The sequence below is a fragment of the Maniola hyperantus genome, chromosome 1, assembly GCF_902806685.2.
Source record: "Maniola hyperantus chromosome 1, iAphHyp1.2, whole genome shotgun sequence".
NCBI lineage: Eukaryota > Metazoa > Arthropoda > Insecta > Lepidoptera > Nymphalidae > Maniola > Maniola hyperantus.
In genome coordinates this window covers 874,366-894,370 of record NC_048536.1, presented here as the reverse complement: position 1 = coordinate 894,370, position 20,005 = coordinate 874,366, and the positions used below count along the sequence as shown (strand labels likewise).

The following is a 20,005-nucleotide window of genomic DNA, read 5'->3' as shown; positions in this document are numbered from 1 at the left end:
CAAAGAAGTAGATAAGTAATTTTTTGCATGGTACTGTTTTAAAACAAATCTAATTTGTAAAATACCTGAAGAGTGGCATATGCTAATTTTTATCTCAGAAAATCAAAAACGGGAGTATTTAATGAAATTAATCACTATTCATATTATCACTACTTCACTACTCATATTATATACTTATGCGAATGTGTGTATGTTTGTTGCTTTAATGGTTTGTTGATTTGTCCTTCAATCACGTCGCAACTGAGCAATGGATCGACGTGATTTTTTGCATGTGTTTTATTAAGTGGCACCGCCCGGTGGCACGACTACTTATTATCCCGAAAAATCAAAGAGTTCCCAGGGGATTTTAAAAAACCCAAATACCACGACTGCCCAAAAAAGGACTTTACTTTTTTGGACAGTCGTGTCATAACTTATAATGGTATTGGATTTCTTTGGAATTTCCGAAAGGTCAAGACTAAGAATCGTCACGAAACATCAAGAAATTTCCTAACAAATTAAGAATTTTGTCAGGCATTCTTATCTAAAAATCCTCACAAATGGTCTAAATATTTGTAAGAGGACAGGATTTTTACGCTGGCAATACACGTTCAAGTTTACCGGTCAAGTTTGCAGTGGACTTGAAGCGGCTCGGTCTCCAGTAAACTTGACGGTGTATGAACACAGTGTGCATGGTATCATGCAAACTTAATAGACAGAGAGCCCGCGAGTGCCAGACCTTCGTTATTAAAAAAAAACTGAAAGTTTCCCTGCATATTGATGTTCTGGTGAACATTTTGCGGTACGGAACCCTAAGAAGCACATTTAAGTGTGGATTAGCTCGGACTGCACCTACTTGATATTCAGGCCGAGTCCGCTGCAGCAACGCTCCTACATCTTAGCAACTTGTAAAAGATTTCAACAAGATAATAACTAAGAGACTTTGCGTTTGATCCCCGGATGTTCTAGTGAGCATTTTGCGGTACGGAACCCTAATAAGCACATTTAAGTGTGGATTAGCTCGGACTGCACCTACTTGATATTCAGGCCGAGTCCGCTGCAGCAACGCTCCTACATCTTAGCAACTTGTAAAAGATTTCAACAAGATAATAACTAAGAGACTTTGCGTTTGATCCCCGGATGTTCCAGTGAGCATTTTGCGGTACGGAACCCTAAGAAGCCCCTTAAAGTGTGGATTAAGTTGGACTGCAGCTGTTTGATATTCAGTACCCGTAGTACAAGATTTTACGTCTCACCAAACCAAACCAAATTCGAGACTCGAAATACTTCCGCGTTACAGTAAACTGGATCTTAAAAACCTTGTTTTAAAGCTTAAGTTTGTCTACACTTCTACAGCCAGCGCTCCAAGCGGAAACATTGCGAAATTAAAATCAGTGGCATTGAATATTTGACTTCAATTCAAGGCTGTTTAGGTTCATTTTACTGTAACGCGGAAATACTTCGACTCTCGAATTTGGTTTCGTTTGGTGAGACGTAAAATCTTGTACTACGGGTACAGGCCGAGTCCACTGCAGACACCCGTGTAACTTGTAAGAGACTTGTAGACACGCAGCCGCACTCATTCCACTGAACGATAACCCTATGAATATGTACAGAACCCTAAGAAGCACATTTAAGTGTAGATTAGGTTGGACTACATCTACTTCATAGAAAAAAGAAGCCTTTACTTCTCTAATCTGTGATTTACTTGATATTAAGACCGAGTCCGCTTCAGACACATCGCCTTGTAACTTGTAAAAGACATGTAGAGACTCGCACGCACTCACTCCACTGAGCATGATCCTATGAATAGGTACGGAACCCTAATAAGCACATTTAAGTGTGGATTAGCTCGGACTGCTACTTGATATTCAGGCCGAGTCCGCTGCAGCAACGCTCCTACATCTTAGCAACTTGTAAGAGACTTCAACAAGATTATAACTAAGAGACTTTGCGTTTGATCCCAGGATTTTCTAGTGATCCTTCTGCGGTACGGAACCCTAAGATTAGCTCGGACTGCACCTACTTGATATTCAGGCCGAGTCCACTTCAGACACATCGCCTTGTAAATTGTAAAAGACTTGAACTCGCACTCACTCCACTGAGCATGGCCCTATGAATAGGTACGGAACTCTAAGGAGCACATTCACAGAGTAGTTTGTAGGGGATTCCGTATCATCCCTGCAGAGCAAGTCAGAGTTGCGCTCATTGTCCGCAAGTTGGCGCTGTTGTATCCGAGCACGCATAGTTGCGGACGGGATGGGGGCGCAGGTGGAAGTTTACCCTTTGTCTCGCTCTCGGTAATGAATCCTTTACATTGTTTCCTATGAGTTGGAAAGCTAGTTCACACTATTAGGTATGCGTGTCAAATGTGAATACAACCTTTCTGAAAGTACCTATCTAGGTAGATTACAGTAGTGAAAAAAAACCGACCAAATGCGAATCAGACTCGTGCACTGAGGGCTCCGTAGTACAAGCGTATTTTTCGACATTTTGCACGATAATACAAAAACTATGACGCATAAAAATAAATAAAAATCCGCAGCCGTTAAGAAGCTACTGTAAGAATATCTATTTCCTTAAATTTCTCTCGTAGGGAATCGCGCACATGTGAACTCAGCCTAACTCAACACACGCCCCGCTTTATTCCATTTAAGCTTTATTTAAGTTTCTAGTTATATTTACACCCTCTGTTTCTTTTAGCGCTTGGCTGGTTTAAATTAAGGTCTTTGTTGTCCCAGTCCATAATGTGGTCGAGAGAAACCCGTTCCATTCTTTATGGACCGAGGGTTTTAATTATGTCCACTCGGGTTTCGTTATTGCCGTGCGATTACGGAATAAAATTCTTCTATTCAGCTGTTCTGTTACCCACATAGTTCGAAAACCGATAGACGATTGTACCTAATTCCTAACGAGTCACACTGTAGCTTGGAAAAGCTACAGTGCTTGGGGAAAAAATCCCATCGAGTCACAACTCGTTGGGATTTTTTTCGATGGATTCCCAACGAGTCACACTGTAGCTTGGGTGTGACTCGATGTGAATTATTTTTCGATGGATTTCCTGTTACACGATTGGGTGTGACTCGTTGGGAACGCATCCGGGACGAGTCCCAAGGTGCTAAAATGGCGACCTCGCATCAGAAGGCCCAGCTAAATCAAAATTAAATCATTTATGCAAATTGAGTATCATTGTACACTTTTTGATTGTCAAATTGTGGAATTTGTAAGATAATAATGTAATGGAGATAATTAATTATGGAAACTCAAAACTAAATCTACGAGGGTCCAAACGCGCCCAGGTCTGAGCGTCAGCATTGGCAGACCCTCACTAGGTGGACATACGATATCAAACGAGTCGCAGATAACCTCTGCATGGCGGCGGCGCAAGATCGTGGCGTGTGGAAGTCCCTATAAGATATCTATGTCCATTGTCCAGCAGTGGACGTCTGTCGGTTGATAATGATGACTGCGGATTATTTAAATAATGTACCTACCAACTTTATACTAATTCAATTTCAGCACATTCAAAAATTAGAATATTAAAACATCTCGAGGAATTCATGAAGGTAAAGCAAATATTAACTTTTATGAATGCATTATGTAGAAATTCATGAAGGCAAATGTTAACTTTTATGAATCCATTATGTAGTAATTCATGAAGGCAAAGCAAATGGTAACTTTTATGAATGCATTACTCAGAGTGTGAACTGCGTGGGCACAAAGAGGTAATTAGCATGAGAAGAACAAATAATGAGCCAACTGCCGCTAAACCTTGCTGCAACACTGTGCTGTGAAATATTACGTGAACTGGAGGCTATACTAATTCACGAATGTTTCATTTGAGCGAAGAGTTAAAGTAAGAAGAATTCCCAAAATCAACATCATCTCATAAGTCTTTCCACTAAGGATGAGCGAAGATTCAATAAAATGTTGTCTTGCACCTAAAGTCATGATCAACCTGTCACTGGCCCACTTCTGAGTACGGATCTCCTCTCTTAATGAGAAGAGAAGATATTGAATCCGCCACGCTGGCCAAGCGCGGCTTGGCAGACTTCACACACCTTTGAGAACATTATAAAGAACACTCAGGCATTCAGAAAAACCTGTACACTAATTCAATTTCGGCGCATTCACAAATTAGAATATTAAAACATCTCGAGGAATTCATGAAGGTAAAGCAAATGTTAACTTTTATGAATGCATTATGTAGTAATTCATGAAGGCAAGGCAAATGGTAACTTTTATGAATGCATTACTCATAGTGCGAACTGCGCGAACACAAAGAGCTAATTAGCATGAGAAGAACAAATAATGAGTCAGCTGGCGCTAAACCCTGCTGCAACACTGTGCTGTGAAATATTACGCGAACTTTAGGCTTCACTAATTCATTAATGTTTCATTTGAGCGAAGTGTTAAATTAATTATACGCAGTGAAGAATAATTTTATTAAGTAAGATTATTAATATAGGGTCTTTCCACTAAGGATGAGCGAATATTCCATAAAATATTTTCCTGCACTTAAAGCACTTAAAGTCCTATGATATCTAGGTATGTACTTATAAATTACCGTATTATACTAGCTGATGCACACACGGCTTTGTCTGCGTGGATTTAGGGGTTTAAACACCCCGTGGGAACTCTTTGATTTTCCGAGATAAAAAGTAGCCTATGTTCTTGCCTTCTTGAAGTTTTCAACTCATTTTTTCGAAGGATCTCTAAAAAACTTAATCCAGGCCGATAAAATCGCAAACATAAGCAATACAAAACCTGAAGCCGGTACCTACAGTATGCGACAAGTCGAGATGGCAATCGGCGTGTGAACGCTCCGCACACCCGCACAGCCCCTGCTTTAACCCGATGCGGCATAGCGCGGGTGACGTGGGTCCGCGGGTGTGCGGGTCATCCCTCCACCTCATACCCCGATTGCCATCTCGACCTGTCGCAAACTTTTCGAGGCTGGCAATTTTACTACAGGCAACAAGTTTTATGAAAAGCAAAATCAACAATTCTGTAGAACTAGACACTTAAAAGACATCTTCCAAAATTGTTAAATGCTTAGGATCCATAGAAATGACAAAACCGTTTCTCAGCAAGTCGACATGCCCAATAAAACTCTCCGAGCCTTATCCAATTTCGGATAACAATTACGAATCTCCATTTCCAACGGTAGCCGCAAGTAGTCAGCGAGCACGGTCGTTGAAACTTATCCAAACTTTTCTTGCAACCAAGTGCGAGGAGTGTTTTAGCTGCCAAATTAGCGTAAGTATTACAATTGTCAAGAAATTGGAACAGCGCAGATTTTGCTCAATTTCAACGTGGTTTTAACAAATTGGACGTTGAATGCCAAGTACGAGTCAGGCTCACGCACTGAGGGTTCCGTACTACAGTCGTATTTATTTTGACATTTCGCATGATAAATCAAAAAGTATGATGCATAAAAATAAATAAAAATCTGTTTTAGAAGGTACAGGTAAAGCCCTTTCATATGATACACTTGGTATAGCTATCTTACTTAGAAAGTAAAAAATAGCAATATCTGTTCATGAATATATTTTAATTTGTTTCTTGGCAGATTTTTCTCCTAATGTCTGCTATAAGACCTACCTACCTGCCAAATATCATGATTCTAGGTCAACGGGGAAACGTAGGTTTCTAGACAGACAGACAGACAGACGAGTGATCCTATAAGGCTTCCGTTTTTGCTTTTGAGATACGGAACCCTAAAAATTCTAAAGAGACATCGAAAAACAAATCAAAATAAGACAAAGATACCAAAAGCATTTCATTTGAAAAAAAAAAAAAAAAAAAAAACCAAAAGCATAATAAACATTCATTTAAGCAGACTAATTAATTAGAAAGAAGTAAGAAAGAAGAAGAAAAAACTACTTTGTCATTGACACATTCATGCGGCTCTCGCTCAACCCAACAAATCCTTCAAATTAAGGAATGATGATGAAAAATGCTCCATTTAAGTGAAGCCAGCAATTTATTTTTACGGCGACACACCGCTCCCGCTTTAGCGGAGTATAAAGTATTCATACTTTAAACTTTAAACGGTGACAGCACATTGAATAGAAAATTAAAGTGTAGAATTTAGAACACGTATGGGAGACTCCGTTACCTAGTCTCGTAGGACATTTTCACACTGGAGAGAAATCGCCGTGGCTTTATTTTAATTCGGTATTTGACAACTAGTCAAATATTGATTTGACTAGTTTTTATCAAACGTCAAAACGCACGCTTAGTATGCGAGCTACTATGAAATACTGAAATGTGCCGTCGCAATCATTTGACGTGCTTTTTTAGTTTAATAGATAATTTAAAATGGTTATCACACTTAAAACTAACAAAGGGCGTGGATTTAACATATTTTGGAAGACTCTCTATTCAATAATCACTGAAAAATAATTTATTTTTGACACAGGCAAATACTCAATTCCCCTGATACAGCCGTAAAAAATTTTGTAAACGAATGCAAGCTTATACGTAAACTCTTGTTCGTCCTCACATAATTATCCAAGTTTCCACCTTAACAACAGCTTAGGTTTTTATTATTAAAATAACTGCCAATTAATATATTATAATTATTACTATTGATGAGATGATGAAGATGATTAAGGCTTCATCCGCGTGGTTTTAGGTTTATTTTTGAATCTAGTTAACTCTTTGATATTCCCCTTTAAAAAGTAGCCATGGCCGTCTTTAGTCGATTTCGAAAAACCTGCATCCTATCCAAATCAGAATTTGTGCAATTCTTGTTGCAACAATGCATTGTAGCCAATATCAGAGGTGATTGCGGTCGTGACATTGTAGCTGTAATCCTACCGCAATCTAGCAGCAGAATTCAAGATACCAAATCATATCAAAATCGATGAAATGGATGGATGCTTAGAAATTCCCTGGAAACTCTTTGATTTTCCGAAACAAAAAGTAGCCTATAATATTATGTCCGTTCCCGTGATGCAAACTATCTCTCTACTAAATTTTATCAAAGTCGGTCAAACGGGTGGGCCGTGAAAAGCTAGCAGACAGACAAACAGACACACTTTCAAATTTATAACAGTTTTAAGTATGGATTGGCCCCGATTCTCTAGTCTCTCTCTAAACTAAATTTAGAGTATCTGCATCCTTTTCTTTTTACTAATGCTAAAAAAGGAACGGAACATGACTTTCACATTTAAAGAATCTAAATTTTAGCGCACAATACAAATTTAAACAGTAGGTTCGCGAGTGCGTGCTAAAATCATGGGTTTTACCATCTAAAAATTAAATTTAAAACTGTCAAACTGTGTCTGTCCTTTTCATATTACATTAGTAAGAAGAGCATGCGAATACTCTAAAATTAGGTTGTGCTCAAAATTAGCCCCATTGGCACCGATTCTAAGCACAACCTAATTTTAGAGTATTCGCACCCCCTTCCCACCATTGTAATATGAAAAGGACAGAAGCAGTTTGACATTTCTAAATTTATATTTTAGATGGTAAAACCCGTGATTTTAGCACGCACTCGCGAACCTACTGTTTAAATTTGTATTGTGCACTAAAATTTAGAGTCTTTAAATGTGAAAGTCATGTTCCGTTCCTTTTTTAGCATTAGTAAAAAGAAAAGGATGCAGACACTCCAAATTTAGTTTAGAGAGAGACTAGAGAATCGGGGCCTGTTCGTTGTTAGTGCTAAATAAAAATAGCCACAATTGAGGTGAAAGGTAAAGGCAAAATTCGAATCTCCAACAAAGCAGAATTGTATCGTCAAGTTTTGTGACTTTTTCTCTCCTGTGCGAATGTGCCCTGACTACCTTTCATCACAGGATTGAGGCCTGACCGCGTTTTTGAACTAAATTGTGTGTATTTAGGATAAGGAAAAATAAAGACACCCACTTAGAATTCCATCGAAAATTTCCACAATAGGTACGCCCCTTTGTTCGTGTCTCGCTGACCTGAACTTGGGGTATTTGAATTTAAAATTTGCGGGGTTGTCTTCGCAGTTTCGTGTTAATTATTAAGCAGGTGCGGTCTCTGATCTGACGGTGGGCGTTGAGGATACCTCATTACCATACTGTCTGTAAATAGTATATTTTCTTCAACTGCCCGTTGCATATACTTAAGAGCTCTTTACGGTTTGTTTCTCTTTTTGAAATACCTTCGTATTTTTTTTACTTTGTAACATGAACATCATTTTAAATAAGGGACTAAGGAACTGTAAATAAAAGTAATAAAATCCGGCCAAGTGCGAGTCAGGCTCGCGCAACGAGGTTTCCGTACTAAAGTCGTATTTTTAGACATTTTGCACGATAATTCAAAACCTATGATGTACCTACATATAAAAATCTGTTTTAGATGCGCAGGTGAAGCCCTTTCATATGATACCCCACTTGATATAGTTATCTTACTTCGAAAATAGAAAATACTAATTATTAGTTCATGACCACAATTTAATTTTTTTGTGTGATGTAACCACAAATTCAGGGTTTTCAGATTTTTTCCCGAAAGTCTGCTATAATACCTACCTACCTGTCAAATTTCATGATTCTAGGTCAACGGGAAGTACCCTGTAGGTTTCTTGACAGACAGACAGACAACAAAGTGATCCTATAAGTGTTCCGTTTTCCTTTTGAGGTACGGAACCCTAACAATCGGAATTAATCGCATCGAAAGTTTCTCAGTAATCTTCTTAAAATTTCGTGGATAAATTCTAAAAAGTGGTCCGTTGCACGAATTAGGCAAAATATTATTCAAACTTTATCGTCTTAAAATTTGAGTGTCTGTTTAAAACGCAATTTATTCTGGTTACTTTTATTTTCTTCACGAAAAACTTTTGAAGAACCTAATCGATCTGTCATTTAGAAGGTCTCATTAGCATACAGCCATAGACGAAGTAGGTACGACGTCTCCGGCATCTTTAATAAATTAGCGACGAGATCGGAAGTGCGACGGCTGAAAGGTAGAGGGGGAGGTGTAGTGATGTGCCGAGTCGGCTATTTTTAAAACGAATCGAGTCAGTAATCGAGTCGAAGGACTTGGACATACTCGAATACTTGTATGAGTATCTGAAAACTTAATATGACTCGAATCTTTTTGAATGATGTAAATAACGAAACAGTGATTATGAGTTAAGGACTCATTTTTCAACTGATACCTAATCTGAGAAATAAATTTACACATTTCTTACAAATTGACAAATCCTTCAGTATCAGTAAATACTTACAAAACTACCGTAGTGCCACCTTACTGTTCACGTTTTGAATTAATGAAAAATCATAGACTTACAGAGTTACTTCGTCATCTAAGAGTAAAAATAATATCATAATTCTTAAAAAAAACTTTACAATAAAAAAAATTTGCATTCGAATACCATAAAGTAGAAACAGAACCCGTATTCGAAAACTGTGTATCCGAACCCTATAATATTATGAGTTCTAGACATTATAATTTTTTGACATGACAAAATTTTAAATTAAATTCAAATTTTTTGGTATATGTATATATAAAATTTATATTATGTTTGTATATATAAATTTATATAATATTTATTTTATGTATATTTATGTTAATTAGTAATTTAATTAGTGTAATTGGGCTATATGTCCGTTCTAATTAAATAATAAATAATCTAATCTAATCGAGTGTGTGAGTACTACTAACTATTCGAATCGGTACTCGAGTCAGCCTGACTCGGCACGTCCCTAGAGGTGTATGAATAGAATAATCGGTACGGGCGTAATTGCTGCTCGCGACGTCTTGGAATTCCTCCAAATTGGAAATGATATCGATAAAACTCTCGTTACGCGATATATTAAAAGGTAAAATGATATAAAAGGTATTTTAATAGCCGCCGCTAATCCTTTTGGATATTTGAATTGGGATTTCGATTTAAATTTTTGCTTCGACGGCTGATTTACTGATTGGTTTATGGAGTTAGATATTTCTATAGCTAAGCTTTTACATTTAACTTTTTGCGTGTATGCTGAAAAGTTCATTTAACTTCTTGCTTTTATGTTAAAAAGTTCATCTCCAGGGAATGCTATACTTAATAGACAGTAAAATAAAACATGCTCTATTAGGTACATATTTTTTTTGGCAAAGAGTAAGTTTACCTACCATACCAGAAATGAAATCAAATATTAACCACGACGCGCAGGGCCTTATTGAGAGTTTTACCTTTTATAATAACCTAACTGCAATATTAACTTGATTGGGGCACAATATTTGCTATTGCAACCACTCAATCAAAATGGCGACCTACACACAAAAAGCATTTAATAGTCGGTCGAGTCTCGAATCAGAACGAGACTCGCTTAAAATTTTTTTTTGTGTTGTTTCGGATTGACTATGCTGCGTAGGCCCTACTGGCCGCTACAGCGTCACCGGGGGGGTTGGCGAGCGCGAAGCTCCGCCTGGGGGTGAGCCCTAGGGCTCGAAGAAATAATTCGAGAGGTCGGGCGGCAACGTCCTCCTAAGGGCGCCTCCTGTGAGGCTCGGACGACGGCTTAGGATAACGTTGGGATGGGTGGAGTTGTTGGACTACTGGTTAGTCCGTACGCCCCCGAGGCCGTGGCGTGAGTCCACGTCCGGGTGACGTTAGAAATCGGGGACCACGTCTTCGCCGGCGAAGACGCTGTGATGAGGTTGAATTGTGTAGCCCTACGAGATAGGGTGCATTGTCGGTCATGATTTGATCGTCGGGGTCGTTAAGGACGTGCTTAGGGCGTCTTTTATCGGATGGCTTAAAAACCATCAACACCCGTATTTATACAATCGTCTCAAGATGGCTTCCCCGCAACAGATCACGTGACTTCCTTTCAAAAGGCGGCAAATACAAATGCGATAGATAACATATTGTGTCAAAAGTTCTAAGCGTATACATAGCGTATACAATCCATAACACAGAGTTACAGCAGGTTAAAGTACAGCATGAACCGCTGTCAGCCTTCCCATTGGCACCCATTGGGTAATCATCATTGTCAACCGATAAACGTCCACTGCTGGACATAAGTCTCTTGTAGGGACTTCCACATGCCACGGTCGTGTGCCGCCTGCATCCAGCGACTCAATTAACCTTCGGGTACGGAGCCTAAAGAGGGTTAAATTTACCTTTGGCGGTGCGGTGGCGTGAGCGCCATCGTACACGAAGAGATGATCATTGCAGTCCAGCTGCAGCATCTCGAAGTGCAGCATGAACCGCTGCAGGATGCTGTGCGTCTGGAAGGTGACCGTGCAGTCCAGGTTGCGCTCATTGCGCGACCACAGCACGCCGCCATCCAACTTGCGATACTGACGCTGCAGGAAATGGTCCTTGCATAGCGAGTCCATATAATCTGTTGACAAAGAAACAGTTTAGATATGGAAAATTTTACTTTCTCTTTACTCTCAATCTCTTATTGACAACCTTTATTCTCAATCTTTTATTGACAACCTTTATTCTCAATTTTTTATTGACAACCTTTATTCTCAATCTTTTATTGACAACCTTTATTCTCAATCTTTTATAGAAAATCTATACTGTCAATCTTTTATTGACAACCTTTATTCTCAATATTTTATTAATCGCTGAGCGTAAAAACTTGAGATTTTCTATGTAGGTTTTCTCTATATCGATACCCTTTACGATTTTCAGATATTTTACCCAGCGAAGTCGGAGCTATCAGCTTCTATATTGAATTTGACGTCATTGATAATATATTGCATTTTAATATTATGATCAAAATCTTTATCAATATCAAAATGATTCGGCTTCATTGACTTTATATAGTAGTATATCAAATCACTGTTCGTAGTATTAAATTTTCAAAAGTGTGATTATTGAAGCATTCGAATTCAAAAACAGTCACATGTCATATGCATACTGTGGAACCAACTCCCATCGGCGGTGTTCCCACTAGATTACAACATGGGCTTATTCAAGGGGCGGACCAACAGATTCCTAAAATTCCGGCAACGCATCGGCGGTTCCTCTGGTGCTGCAAATGTTTAATGCTCTATTTAAAAAAAAATCTATGTTTATTTTGAAATTTGTAAAAATTCAAGGTTGTACTTGTAACAGATCATAAATAAACTGTTATATCTCGAAATTCAATTTTATGTGATAAATATTATCTGTACCTACAGTCATTTCAAGTACCTTAATCCAGCTTGTGAAATGGGGAATCAAATAATGTTTCGTATCCCGTATCTAAATCTTTCCTAACAAGTTCCCCGCATTGCAAAGATAATATAATTCGATAAGATTATCTTGTATCAGTTTATCTATCTTCAGCATCGGTTATCTTGGCTCTTCCATCAGAACCCGGTTAGCTGTGGTGCCGAATACCTATATCTGTGATTAAAATTACTTTCAGCCCGTGGGCACATATTATTAGCTATGTAAGTTTATCTTCTTAATTTATAGTGAACATTGTTTTTAAAGTGCAGTGAGGCAGGATTTATAAAATCATGATTATAGTTTTTGACCGTACATGGCCTTAAATAAATTGGAGTATGTAACATGATTGCTAAAGTATGATCTTAAACTTCTTCGTGGAGCCTGTGTCTACTGATGATCTAGCATCGGAATCATAACTGGAAATAGAAACCTTAACATTAAGCTCTCCGTCACTCGCTCCATACAAACGTAGTTTTAATTCTAATTTGATTACTAAGCAACCAATATCAGTGAAATTTTAGAGACACGTTTTAGAAACTAATATCTGTGTCCGTGGTTTACTAAATTTCCATAAAAATATAAGGGTTTAAAGTTACACGGGTTCAAAGATTGTATATAATAATGTTCTCAAAGGTGTGTGAAGTCTACCAATTTGCACATGGCCAGCGTGACTATGGCCAAAACCCTTCTCACTCTGAGAGGAGACCCGTGCTCTGTAGTGAGCCGGCGATGGGTTGATCATGACGATGATGATATAATATTGAGATGAATAATATAATGCTTGAGCCTGTGTTATTGTACAAATAAATATTTTAACTAAAATCTGCAAAACCACAGAAACAGACATTAACGCCTTCTCCTAAAACATATCTAGAAAACTTCATTAAGTTTGATTGGTTTGTAGTAGTTAAGTCAGATAATAGCTACGGGCTACGAATAGATGCCTAAGATTTCTATTTCTAGATTCCAATAGCTGTTATTTGTGTATACATTTATGTAATATTCTTAAAATGTTTATCAATTTGATTTTTATGACACGATTAATCAATCAGTGAAAAATATCATTATCCTAACGTTAATTAGATCAGGAATTAGGTGATTACGTATAAAAAATATAAATAAGCTATTATTATTGATATCGAAAATTGATTAAGTTATAAATCTTATCATCGGCTCTAACATTCTATAGTTTAAGTAACGCAATTGCCAATAGCGCATTACTTTAAAAGCAATAGAAGATAAGTTTGTTGTCAGAATTAGTATAAACATTACCGAATCGATTAATTCATTATCTATATCTATCGTTTGTGAAATTAATATCTTCTTTATTACGCACTACTACGACCAAGCCTGAGCGGCCATCGTCAAATAGAACATATTCTATACCAGTATTTTAATGTAGATAACGGGTACATACCACGATTAACTTGATGTTTTTGTCGATATTTCAATGCACGGGTCCCGTCGTGACCACGACCTGTGTAATTTGGGTTCAAATATACCCGTTAAGCTTAAAACCTTTTAATCTATAAATACTTGTTTTGTCTGATTTCTCACATTTTCATTTTTTCAGGGGTGGCAGCAGTGTCTTCGCTGTCATAACCATACTTGTACTCTTCGGCAGTATATCATCAGCTCCCACTAGAAGGGATCTCACTACCATGGTCACAGGAGACACCACAGGTCTTGAAATACCTACCGAGTTCCTAGCTGGAACAGGTGACGGTATGGGTGCTTTGCAGGTTGTAGTCAATATACGGACAGACAGTCATGGCAATATTGAGGTTATTACTAACTAATACGATACGGTAGAAAAATCATTTCATCAGAAAATTACCAAAGCTTTTCTTTAAACTGTGTGAGAGACAAAGTGGTTTTGTGAATGGCATAATTATTTTGACATGGGTGTAGGAGAAATCCACCTAAAATCTGAGTGGGTAAAACAAGGCGGTTTGATGGCACCGCAACTATTCAACTTTTATATAAATGGTGTAGTAGATGGATAATAGTTATTCTGTACAGTATAGATAGTAAGATAAGTAAGTCTATGTAGTCTAAGTAAAAATATGAACTCAAATTATATTATTATAAACTTATGTTAGCATGTTTTATGTGAAAATTACGTAAGAATTTTAAAATTATTTTACTTATATTGTAAATAGTTTTATTGTAATAGAATAATAATAAGTAGAACACACCATGTTTTGCTATTAGAGTACTAAAATAATAATATAATATTATATGGATTGGGAAATACGTAGATATCTAAGTGATGAAAAATATATGTGCCTACTGAAAACTTGTCATTAATGCAAAATATGGTTTGTGATTTCCTTTTATTTTATATATCAATAAATCTTTCATTCAAGATTTTCTTGTATGGAAAGATCCACTGTATTATTTAACTAATATGATGTTATTATTAAACAAAAATAAAACCGTCAATTAATGTATTTTATTATTATTTTTGTGCGCGTTTTTGTGGATTTAGATTATTTATGAAATCTGGTTGGGATATTAGTTTATCATAATATAAAGAATATCTAGATATATTTTGCAAGTATTAACTTAAACCACTGGGTTTAGTAACCCTAATATTCTGCATGTAGGTAATAAAGATCTATGACGTAGACCAACACTAAAAATAATTTTGATAAATTCCATTTTCAAAAACCTAGATTCACGCAAATGAAAAAACCGGCCAAGTGCGAGTCGCACACCGAGGGCTCCGTACTAAAACGTTCAAAATTTTGCACTATAAACTAAAAATTATAATGCATAAAAATAAATAAAAATCTGTTTTAGTTGAAAGTTGAAATTACTAATTATTTGTTCATGAACACATTTTAATTTTTTTTTAGTACTGTAACCACAAATTTACGGTTTTCAAATTTATTCCTTTACTTGTGCTATAAGATCTACCTACCTACCTACCAAATTTCATGATTCTAGGTCAACGGGAAGTACCCTATAGGTTTTTTGACAGACAGACATACAACACAGTGATTCTATAATGGTTCCTGTTTTCCTTTTGGGGTACGGAACTCTAAAAAGCTCGAAAATTTATATAAATTAAACTCGGAGATGCTCTGTTTGTCTCCTAAAGTCTGAAACTATACGCCATCTTTCATTAAGGGAACTTTATAAACTATCCTCGGAATCTGGTGAACTATTAGTTTGTAAGGAATGTAAACTGCTACTAAGATTTTGTGCTAAGAAAACTAAATGTGCAAGAATGTTGCCAGTGTCTTCACCTTACCTCTGAACGAATTCCAAATGCCTACCTAAGGCAGTGGTCCGACCATCGGCGAGAAAACGACTAACTATTGGCGATTTTCTCTCTCAAGAAACGCATAATAAATGTACATTCCGTGTAAACCAAAGAGATGCATATATCAAAAGTTGCTCTCTGACTGTTCACACTGCTGGCGACGACTCGCTTTACTAGTTCTGTTGCTGAGCGACGAGCTTTCAAAAATAAACTCGTTCAGCGATGCTCGCTCGCTTGAACGCGTGTAACGCGCGCGCAGGTTTGCACAGGACTGAGAGACCGCAGGCGAATGGCGCTAGTAATCGCTCGTCGCACGTGTACACTCGCTTATAGCTCGGCCACAAAACTATCGAAACTACACACTCGCTTCCCACTGATGGCCAACTAGTTTATAGTTTCTAGTTCTACTCGTTTCTCATTCATCGTCGGCGGTCGGACCACTGCCTAAATACTAACATTAAAGATAATGGCGGTGGATGCTCTGCAATATTTGTTTTTTATTTATTTATCGCCTTTCTAGATTTTAATTTAATTTGATTTACGTTCTTTTATTATGGTTTAGGTTATGTATTTACTGAAAATATTAGGCCACAATATCTAAATATATAAAAGGAAAAGGTGACTGACTGACTGACTGACTGATCTATCAACGCACAGCTCAAACTACTGGACGGATCGGGCTGAAATTTGGCATGCAGATAGTTATTATGATGTAGGCATCCGCTAAGAGAGGATTTTTGAAAATTAATATATAAAAGGAAAAGGTGACTGACTGACTGACTGACTGATTTATCAACGCACAGCTCAAACTACTCGACTGGTCGGGCTGAATGGAATGCAGATAGCTATTATAACGTAGGCATCCGCTAAGAGAGGATTTTTGAAAATTCAACTTCTAAGAGGGTGAAATAGGGGTTTGAAGTTTGTGTAGTCCACGCGGACGAAGTCGCGAGCATAAGCTAGTCTAAATGTATAAAAGTGTTGTAAATGAAACCATACAACTTTGTTCTATACTTTCAAATTTTATTTCATGGTTTATTTTACAACAAAAAGGAAAAGGTGACTGACTGATCTATAAACGCACAGCTCAAACTACTGGAAGAATCGGGCTGAAATTTTAATTTCTAGTTTACTATAACGCAGAAGTGTTTCAACACTCGAATACTGTCAACGTTAGTGAGACATAAAATCTCGTACTAAGGGTACAGAGCCAATTCAGTACTTAATCATGAATTCCCTTGAAATACGAAGAAAATAACCACCTAACCAATCGTCTGAACTCTGAATACCTACAGGCCCTTTCCGAAGATGAATACACGAAGTGAATATGCGCGGCGTCACGTTCCTGCGATATCGGCTTATCGTGTCGCGAACGATATGAAGCGAGCGGTGGGAGGGCGCATTCCTCTGAGTGCTGACTGAGAGGTAAAGCCGTAGACAGACACGACGCGTAGCGGTAGCAACTCGGCAGGATAAGGGAGCGAACTTTAAGTTTGACTTAACATCGCTGGCATAAATCTATCTTGTTTTAAATGGAACTTAAGTCTGAGGTAAGTCAAAGTATGCTTAATACATCCCAACCAACCTCTTTGAATGACTTTAAATACAAGGAAACTTGTTTTATTTCAATATCATTGAAGTTTCGCACTGAGAAGAGACCCGTGTTCAGTAGTGAGCCGGTAATGGGCTGATCATGATGATAATGATCATTGAAGCTAGCCTTTGACTGCAATCTCATTAAGGTACAGTCTAAAATGTCAGTCTGTCTCCTCTAACTTTGAAGGAGTCTGGCAGTTTATGTCATACAATACACATGCCAAAAATCGTCATTCAAGCTCAGTTTAAGCTAGTTACCATCGCTTTCCTTTGTGGGGTCAATTTAAAAATGCTATATAATTACTTACTATGCAATTAAGCAGTTTTAGTCTCCTGAAATATTGGGTCTCAAATACTAGGTTTTAGAAATCACTGATTCAATAATATAAATACCTTAACGAATTGTTTTCTACAAGCGCGTCAGAGAAGCGACACGTTTTAGGACTCCGTCGCTGCCGTCACGCGTTTGATCTGACCAGGTCTTTAGTCCCGAGAAGTATTTATTGCGGGCACACGTTCCCGACGATTCCATGATATTAACTCTCTTTATATTGAATACGGATCTGGAAGATAGTAGAACTAAATGAAAAGGTATAAAGGTATAAAGGTAGGTAATAAAAGTAGTCTATGCCACTCTCGAGGTGGACCTATACCCAGTGGCGTGCACAGGGTTTGAAGCTAAGGTAGGCACTAGTTAAGTAGGAGCCTGTTCACTGGCAGGTCATAATGAAAAATATGCATTGAACTATTACAACTAGGGTAAGCAGTGCATTTATGCCTCTATGACCTGCACGCCACTGCCTATACCATGCATAAAATCACGTCAATCCGTTGCACCGTTGCGACGTAATTGTAGGACAACCCAATAAACCAACAAACAAACACACTTTCGCATTTACATATAATAGGGGTACCTACCTACTGATTGCATTGCTGTTTTATTAAGAGCCTATTATTAAGGTTTCTCATATTATTATTTTAGAATACTTTAAAAAAAATCCGTATATAAAGCAATAGGACTTTTCATGCCACTAATGAAACGGTATATTCGCGATGACAAACAAAATAATAAGGCGACGAAGAAAATTGAACTGCATCAGTCTGTGATTGCCTCGGGGCCACGCGCCGGGCGGAGGAACCAATATACGAGTATATAGACGCATCCAGTATGCTCAGTACAAGATTTTATGTCTCACCAACGTTAGTAGTATTCGAGTGTCGAAACACTTCAGCGTTATAGTAAACTGGATCTTAACCTGCCTTGTTTTAAAGCTCAAGTTTGTCTACGCATCTACAGCCAGCGCTCCAAGCGGAAACGTTGCGAAATTAAAATCAGTGGTATTGAATTTTTGACTTCAATACAAGGAACTTACGATCCATTTTACTTTGAAGTTATTGTGTTTCGACTATCAACGTTGGCGAAACGTAAATTCTTATACTAAGCGTACAGAGCAAGATCACAGGGCCGCCAGACCCTACTAATTTTTAATTCCCTTACAAGTTAGCTGTTAACTGCGGTCTCACCTTGTGGTAAATGTAAAATAGTAATCTAAATATATAAAAGGAAAAGGTGACTGACTGACTGACTGATCTATCAACGCACAGCTCAAACTACTGGACGGATTGGGCTGAAATTTGGCATGCAGATAGCTATTATGACGTAGGCATCCGCTAAGAAAGGATTTTTGAAAATTCAACTCCTTAGGGCGTTAAATAGGGGTTTGAAATTTGTGTAGTCTACGCAGACGAAGTCGCAAGCATAAGGTTTAGTTTAGTTTAGTTTAATATTCTTTATTGTACACCAAAAAGAAAAGACACAAAAAGAAACATGTAAAAGAAGAACATACAATTAGCGGCCTTATCGCTGTGAAGCGATCTCTACCAGGCAACTAGGTTGAAGAGGATTTAAAGGCTAGTGAAACTGGGTTAAAGGTGTACGTAAGTTGTTAGGGAACATAAAGATAATAATTATAATATAAGTAATATGTATAGTAATAGGCACAGAAATGCCTAAATAATAATATATAGATAAAGATATACATAGGTACATATATAATACATAATTTATATACATATATTTATATATAATAGGTAGTATAATATTTTAATATTCTACACTTACAATATAATAGTAAAATAAAATAGTAGTGTAACTTGGAAGGGATAGATATGGCAGTTTTATTAAAATCACTAGCTGATGCCCGCGACTTTGTTGTTCGCGTGTATAATATAAGTTTTTTTTTAATCCCGGGTGAACTCCTTGATTTTACGGGATAAAATTAGCTTAAGTACAAGATACGTAACTATGTACCTACGTAAAACATTGCTGTATAAGTATAAGTGAATTGTTTCTTTAACAGCTGCTATTTCTAAATCAGTCAGCACTATTTAGCAAATATGCTTACGTTAAGAGCACTCACTAACACTACTGTGTTCCACACATTTTATTCCTCACAAAACAAGTAACGTCTGGCGGCACTGGAATCGTAAAGCAATATAGACGCAACAGCTACAGCGACTATCGAGTGAGCTTCATATTATTAACTTGGCAGAGAGGACCACACGGTAGATTAAACGTCATGATTTTATTACGATAGAAAAATGTACTCGAACTTTCTATATCCTTACGTCTAAACTTCCGCTATACAACGACTTTTACTACTGACCTCTACTAATACAACTACGCTGGAATTGCGTTTGCCGACCTGTTTTGGCAAAGAATACCCGGCTGAGTTTGTTGTGGGCTCTTCTCAGACCTGGGTGCGTTTGGAACCCTCGTAGCTTTAGACATCATGTTACAAATGAACTCTGAAAAGTTGGAGATCTGTGTCCGGGATCAGACCCCCAAACCCCGGAATAAAAGGCCGAAGTCTTAACCACGAGTCTATCACCGCTTACTAGAATTGCATACACCCAAAACCCCCAATTTTCGCCCCCCCCCCCCCCCACTTAGCTACGCTATGTCATCATAATCCCGCATACATGCTGGTATTATCAAAGGCCACAAATCCCTCGCGGAA

General features: G+C 37.7%; 1 protein-coding gene across 1 annotated transcript in view; it reads right to left on the bottom strand.

The window, feature by feature from the left end:
* loaf (lost and found) overlaps positions 1 to 20,005 on the bottom strand; it is a 113,651-nt gene that overhangs the window by 10,009 nt on the left and 83,637 nt on the right. Inside the window, exon 2 of the mRNA XM_069500981.1 lies at positions 11,071 to 11,294. Coding sequence (XP_069357082.1) covers positions 11,071 to 11,294 — 224 coding nt within the window. The remainder of the gene's footprint in view (positions 1 to 11,070; positions 11,295 to 20,005) is intronic.